Raw genomic sequence first — 7,505 nt, forward strand, 5'->3', positions numbered from 1 at the left:
CAGTTTGGTGATTGCGTCCTTTGATGCCCAGATATTTTCCATTTGGATGTTGTCCAGTTTATCCCTTTTAGTTATTGCCAGTGGCTTTGATGTCATATCCAGGAAATCATTGCCAAACCCAATGTGATGGGGCTATCCCCATATTCCTCCAAGAATGTCGTGGGTTCGGGTCTTCGATTTAGCTCTTTGACCTACTTTGAGTTTACATTTCGAGCTGGTGTAAAGCAGGGGTCCATCCTCATCCCTACACATGTGGATCTCCAGTTGTCTCAGCACCATAAGTTGAAAAATTGTCCTGGCACCTTGTCGGAAGTCGTCCGGCCACGTATGCAAGAGTTTATGTCTAGGTTCTCCGTTCCACCACTTGATCTATGTGTCTGTCTTTTATGTCGGTGTATCTCATTAATCTTTTCTAAGGAAGAGTCAGATAAGAAATAGCTATATCAGAGGTCTAATATCAAAAAAGAAAGAAAGAAAGAAAGAAATACCAGCCAGCCTTCCACTCCAGGGCTCAGTCCTGAGTGATGGATTCATGTGACCCATCCTCCCCCATAGCGTTTAATACAGCTGTGAGCCATTTCATCATCATTTAACATATGGTGTCTGCTCTGCTCACATGTAAGCTCTGTGTGAGAGTAGGGATTTGTTCCTGACATATTCAGTGTGTATTCCCAGCACTGACTTCAGCTCCTGGATTGTAGCCCTCTGGTGAACATTCATGGAGTAAAGGAGGTTTTCTCTCCTCATCAACTCAGGGCAGTGAGGCACGGGAGGGAAGAAGCCCGTCATGGTTCAACCCGGCTGAGGCCGTCCAGGTCCTGCGCTACTGCTGCCTCCTGGCCCGGAGCATCTTCAGTCAGGTGTCTGCCAGCGACATTGGCGTCATCACGCCCTACCGGAAGCAGGTACGCCCTGCCCAGGCACGCCTGGCATTGTGAGGTCCCTGCAGTCCAGGTCCCTGGCTCCTGCAGTTCCACAAAGGCAGAAACAAGCTCCTTGTGAGCAGCAGCAGGTTTTTAAAGAAGCAGGACCGCACTTGAGTGATGTTCAGCGTGAGAGCTCAGCAAACTGCCGTCCACGGGTCCGTTCCAGGCAGCTACCAGCTTTTCCACGGCCAGAGCCTAGAATAGTTTTTACATTTTGAAATGGTTACATTTACATGTCCCTTGATATTTGGCCCTATGGGAAAACATTTGCCAATCCCCAGCTGTAACCCATTGTTTCTTGGGGAGGCACTTTGGGTATTTTTGAATGGGCCACTTCTCATTTTGTATGACTCTGTGGTGTGATTGTAGGAGAGTTAGTGTCCCCAGCTCCCAGGGGCTGGTCCCAGGAAGTATCTTCACACAGTCATAGTGGCCCTGGGGGGAACGTGGGTGCCTCCCATGCCAAACACAAGGTTTCAGTCGTGAAGCACGTGTCCCTGTGGTGCTCACACCACGAAGCAGATCTTAGAACCCCCAAATTGCAGAAGAGAAGGTGGGTCCCCTAGGTCATCACAGTAACAGATCACCTGGACCGTGAGTGCCAGCTGCAGAGCCCTTTACAGATGGCACGTTTCCTGTGTTCTGACTCTGGGACCTCAAGAGGTGAGTACTTAGTTCTCCCAGAGGAACAGCGACTACGAAGGCTTATGGAGACGTGGTCCTTGTCCTGTTGTCTTAGCCTCAGCTTGCAGCATTGTGGGTTCAGGTGCCATCCTGCTGAGACACACCTCAGCTCTAAGCAGCAGACACGGCTCTCATTTCTCCTGAAGGGTTTCCTCCATGGTTGGTGTGAGCTTTGGGGAGGAGGATTTTCCACATGAAATTTGGCTTTCCTAATAAGCATTGACCCCTTTCCCTAGTTTTACTAAAACCGGAATTTGTGTTCTAATCAACTCCAATTGGAAGCAATGCAATAAAGAATCGAAAAGCAATATTGCACATCAGCCAATGTTTGGTTTACACCGTGATGTGTGAAGAAATGGATTTGTACAGTGTTATCTTTAGTCTTTCTTTTAATCTGTTCTAAAGGTGGAAAAAATCAGAATTCTTTTGCGTAATGTTGATCTGATGGATGTAAAGGTGGGATCCGTAGAGGAGTTTCAAGGACAAGAGTATCGGGCCATCATCATTTCGACTGTAGGTATCCCTGTTCTCCGTGGGGATGGCCAGTCAGGCGCTTGGTGCCCTTGGGGTTCTAGGGGCTTCAGATCTAAAGGGGTAGAGGCCGATTCCCAGCACAGAGCAGCAGCTGCAGGCGGAGACTCCCTAGGCCCAGGAGCCATCCTAAGCAGTGACTGTGGGAGGGTCTTTTAAAACAATACTCAAAGATTAAGACACAGGAAAGTAAAGAGAAGGGATCCAGGAAGGCAGGGTGAATGCCTTGGAGAAGGAGGGACACGAAGTTAGAAGAAAAGACAGCTGAGAAGCAGAGAGTGGGAGGGCAGGCACCCACAGGAGAGCCCTAAAGACCCTGCCATTCTGAGACAGCCATGAGCGTGCAGGGCTCCCTGTCTGCAGACCCAGTGCTGATAAGGCCGGCCTCTGGTCCCCTTTCTCCCCCTCCTCTCCAAAAATGAGGTCATTCGGCTCTTTAACATTTCTAAATGTTTTCATGTATCAAGAGTTTCTCTTCATGTGCCCCCCAAAACTTAAAATACTATTTTTTTTCATCTCTGTGTGCTTTTAGGTACGGTCAAATGAAGATAGATTTGAAGATGATCGATACTTTTTGGGTTTCTTGTCCAACTCAAAAAGATTTAATGTTGCAATCACCAGACCCAAAGCTTTGCTGATTGTGCTGGGAAACCCCCATGTTCTTGTTCGAGTGAGTTTGCAGGCACTGCGTGGGCTGTGATCACTTAAGGAGGGAGGGTCTGGGTCATTCGGGATGAGACACTTGGCACCAGGACGTGGCCCTTCACTTACCCTCACACCAGAGACATGGGGTGTTCACTTGCTCTCAGACCAGGACATGGGGCGTTCACTTGCTCTCAGACCGGGAGACGTGGGGCCTTCACTTGCCCTCAGACCGGGAGACGTGGGGCCTTCACTTGCCCTCAGACCGGGAGACGTGGGGCGTTCACTTGCCCTCAGACCGGGAGACGTGGGGCCTTCACTTGCCCTCAGACTGGGAGACGTGGGGCCTTCACTTGCCCTCAGACCGGGAGACGTGGNGGGAGACGTGGGGCCTTCACTTGCCCTCAGACCGGGAGACGTGGGGCCTTCACTTGCTGTCACACCAGGTTACTTGTTATTTCCAACAGGACCCCTGTTTTGGTGCCTTGCTGGAATACAGTATTACGAATGGTGTTTACATGGGATGTGATTTACCTCCTGAACTGCAGTCTCTGCAAAAGTGAGCACTTCTGTCTTCCTCTCTTCCTCAAGGACAGGCTGGTTCTAGGACACACTCTTGGCTGTCCTCCCCTCCTCCCCTCACCCCACCCACGTACCCCCCCGCTGCAGCCTTAGTCCCCCACTGGCACCCTCCTCAGCTCACCTTGGGCTGTAGCAGCCACTGTTTTCCTGGACATTTAGGGTCATGTCACCTTTCCCCACATAGGCCAACAGGGCAAACTCAGTCCCTTGTAAAACTGACCTTGGGAAAAGAGTGCAGCCTCCAGACTGCTGCGGGAGCCTGACTCCCTGGCCATCTGCTTCTCCTCTGCAGCTGTGGTGAGGGGGTGGCAGATCCCTCCTGCCCAGTGGTGCCAGGATCTACAGGACCAGAGAAGCATCACAAGCCCAGCTGATACGCAGTGGCTGACAGCAGGGAGGCCATGCGCTCGCCTGTGGACTCCTGGGCCCGGCCTGGCCATGTCGCCATTTCCGTCTGCTCTGTGGCTCCTGTGGCCTGCTCTTGTCTCACAACCAGGCAGGGCTGTGTGTGGGTGTGTGGCTGCCAGGTCGGTCCCAGCTGCTCCTGCCCTGACTTTGGCACTTGCCAGCCTGTTTCTGCCACCAGGCAGTCACTGCCCCCCAACCTGAAATAAACCCTCGAGTGACCCCCAGCATCCTTTCCACCTTGAGATATGTGCCCATGTCAATGATGTCCAGGATTTCATGTGGCCTCTGACCCCTGGTGACACGGTTTTTGGGGATGGCTTGCTGTCCTCTTTTCCTGAACCAGCTGTGTGCCAGGCTCCAGGCAAGGCTCCAGGCAAGGCTGCCAGCTCCATGCAGCAGAGAGCCAGGGCCATGGAGCAGGCATGCAGGGCCCACAGGGCTCACAGGGCCCGAAGCTCTACATGGGGCCAGGGTTGGGGGGTGGCACTCAGGCCTGCCCTAGGCCTAATGTTTCTGGGAGTTTGCAGCTGGTCAGGTTCCTGGGTGCAGGCCTGCATCCTAGGGGCACTGTGTGTGGAGGTCCTTAGAACACATCTCTGGGCCAGAAATAAAACATGTAGAGACTAGAGATGTATCTCAGGCCAGGTGGAGCAGAGCAGTGGCAGGAAGAACACTTGGGGTGAGTCCTACACTGTCCTCAACCTGCTGCAGGGGCTCAGGGTGGCAGCCCGGACAGAACACGGGACCCCCTGGGCTCGGAGATACCGCCCATACGTATACCCAGGGCCCCAGAGGAGGTTGACGCCACTTTACAGGGGTCTTAACTGGCCTGTGCCCACCATCCCCACAGCAAGACACAGACCTGCAGCCACCTGAAACGGTGCAGGCCTGGTCCACCTCAAAGTTTGGGAGCCTTATCCTCCATCCTCCGCCCTCTCCCCTGTCCCCTCCCCCAGGATTTGCTCCCAGGAACAAAGGCTCAATGTCTCCACTTCGGTGTAGCGTCTGCCTCCCAGACAGAAACCACTGTCTCCTGAAGGTCTGAAGACACCAGGGATCATCTCTCTTTACTAAGCTTGTGGGTGACACTAAGATCTATGCTCAAAGCTCCAGGAAGTACTTGATGGAGGAAGCGCTTTCCAGGCAGGTGGTTCACGTAAGGGCCCAGGACTGCAGGCGTGCATCACCACCTCCTGTGGCTTCACATGAGCTGTGTTTAGGAATTGAAGGGCTGCTCCAGGCAGAGCTGGGATTGCTGTGCTGAGGGGTGCATGGAGGCCCAGGCAGCGCCCCCAGGCACAGAGGCCGCTGCACCCAGTGCTCCTGCAGCCAGCATTTGCTGGCTCCCTCTGCAGAGCACGAGTCCTGAGCCAAGCACCTCTCCATCCTGTCAGTCCCAAATTGAAAGGATGCCACCCAGGGAGGCCGGGGGCTTTTCTGACCCAGGTAAGCAGATGAGGGAAGCAGTGGGGTCAGCCCTGACACACAGAGGCTGCCTCCCGGGGCTGAGTGACCTGGATGTCCTGCATGTTGGGGAGAGAGGCAAGAAGCAAGTGTGGGGGCCACGCCTGAGGGGAGTGCACTTGAGCAGAGATGCCCGGAGCCGGCATTGAGGCTGGGCAGGTGTTCTCGGCTGGGGGACACCTCAACAGTGATCTGGTGTGTCCAGGGTGGCAGGAGACCAGGCAGCGTCATTCTATAAAGGACTCGGGGCACCTATGTGCTGGTGCAGGAGTGGCCATGGCGTCTTGTCAGATGACGGGGAGAAGGGTGGGTGAGGAGGCTGCCCTGGAGGGACTGAGGCTGCAGGGAAGGCGGCACTGCCCAGCCAGTCATGCATCCCAGCCCACCTAGGAAGCAAAGGCAGGTGGGTCCTGCAGGCAGGTGGGTCCTGCAGGCAGGTGTCATCTGCACAGGATTTTGTGCTTTTTTTGAAACAGGGTCCTGCTCTGTTGCTCAGGCTGGAGTACAGTGGCATAATCATGGCTCACTGCAGCCTCAACCTCCCAGGCTCAGGCGATCCTCCCACCTCAGCCTCCCAAGTAGGCGACACTTACAGGTGTGCACCACCACACCTAATTTTCTGTAGAGACAGGGTTTCACCAAGTTGCCCAGGCTGGTCTCAAATGCCTGGGCTTAAGTGATCACAGGCATGTGCCACCACACCTGGCTAATGTGTTTATTATTATTTGTAGAGACAGGGTCTCGCTGTGTTGACCAGGCTGGTGCACAGCGGTTTTAAACTTTGGTGCTTGGAGTCCCTGAAATGACACCCTAAGGCAGTGTGTCTCTTCCCTTATTTTTTTTAGTTATCTAAGATTTTTCTTCATCATTTTTTAAACCTGTTTATGATGTAATTCACAGCATATTATAAATATTGCCATTTTAAAGCAAAACCGTTTAAACAGCCTTTTCAGTGTATCCAGGGGAACAAAAACGCCATTACGATTTGATACCATCCTCCACCCAGAGGACACCAACAAGCTGTTCTTCCACAGCTAGAATTTATTTCTTCTTTTCCTCGAACTCCTATTTCTGTTCCACTTCCCCCACATATTTGTATCCTAATGCAAAATGTGTTATGTTGAAAGATGTGGGCATCACAGATATTGTCTTTTCCTTTCCTGGGCACAGAATGGGATTTCAGTCCACTTTCCTCACACCACAGGTGTGTCAAGCCACTGGTGTCACTGATGGGGAGGCTATGAGGGTAGAGTGCAGCTCACCCCCACTCCCCACTGGGCCCCTGGGGCAGGGCCTGCCATGTGCCAGGCTGAGGATGGTGGCACAGAGCCCCCCGCCCCCCTGTGAGCAGTGTGGGGCCAAACAACCTGGGCTGTTGCCGGGCGTCTGTTACTGAAGCCTGCCTGGCCCTATCAAACACCGGTCTCAGAGCACCCTGGCAAAAGACACGCACTGAGGCTTAACGTGGAACAATAAACTGGTCAGCTGTGATTATTATAAGTACCCAATCAAAATGACATACATATATTTCCAATTTTCAAAAATAAGCATAAAAATAAAATTGAATTGGAAATGATTTTTTTTTTTAAGAGACTGAGTCTCACTCTTGGCCAGGCTGGAGTGCGGTGGTGCGATCTTGGCTAAACACTTCCACCTCTACCTTCCAGGTACAAGCAATTCTTCTGCTTCAGCCTCCTGAGTAGCTGGGATTACAAGCACGTGCCACCGTGCCTGGCTAATTTTTGTATTTTTAGTAGAGACAGGGTTTTGCCATGTTGGCCAGGCTGGTCTCAATCTCCTGGCCTCAAGTGATCCACCTGCCTCAGCTTCCCAAAGTGCTGGGATTTCAGGCAAGAGCCACCATGCCTGGCCAGAAATGCATTATTTATTTGTATGGTGTTTCTTTGCATACAGTTCATATCTTCATGGGAAGATATTACTTAGGGCTGAAATGAGACAGCTTGTCAGGTTTTTTTTCCTGTTTTTCATCTTCATGGACATAGAAGCTCAGAAAGCTTGTTCACCTAAAGAAAGAGATGGGAATACCTGTACAAGTTTGTGTAGCACTCTCGGTCTTCTAGATCCTTCCATGTGTTGAAATCTCATGTAAATATATCACCAAGAGAAAGAACCATCTGCTCCCACAATACAGGATTTGGAAAGAGTGTCCTCCAGTCTGGGCCACTGGAGTGTGAAGATCACAGGGGTAGACCCTTCACTCCTCCCTCACATCCTCCTCAGGAGGGTAACAGAGGCTGGGCGGCCAGT

The 7,505-nt window shown here is 52.3% G+C and overlaps 1 protein-coding gene across 1 annotated transcript in view; it reads left to right on the forward strand.

Annotated features, from left to right (window-relative positions):
• MOV10L1 (Mov10 like RISC complex RNA helicase 1) overlaps positions 1 to 3,997 on the forward strand; it is a 68,198-nt gene extending 64,201 nt beyond the window's left edge. Inside the window, exons 22-26 of the mRNA XM_037730097.1 lie at positions 756 to 905; positions 2,016 to 2,123; positions 2,674 to 2,811; positions 3,251 to 3,342; positions 3,658 to 3,997. Of these exons, the coding sequence (XP_037586025.1) occupies positions 756 to 905; positions 2,016 to 2,123; positions 2,674 to 2,811; positions 3,251 to 3,342; positions 3,658 to 3,739 (570 nt within the window). The 3' untranslated portion in view covers positions 3,740 to 3,997. The remainder of the gene's footprint in view (positions 1 to 755; positions 906 to 2,015; positions 2,124 to 2,673; positions 2,812 to 3,250; positions 3,343 to 3,657) is intronic.
• The last annotated feature ends 3,508 nt before the right edge of the window (positions 3,998 to 7,505 follow it).

The sequence above is a fragment of the Cebus imitator genome, unplaced genomic scaffold (assembly GCF_001604975.1).
Source record: "Cebus imitator isolate Cc_AM_T3 unplaced genomic scaffold, Cebus_imitator-1.0 Scaffold329, whole genome shotgun sequence".
Taxonomy (NCBI): domain Eukaryota; kingdom Metazoa; phylum Chordata; class Mammalia; order Primates; family Cebidae; genus Cebus; species Cebus imitator.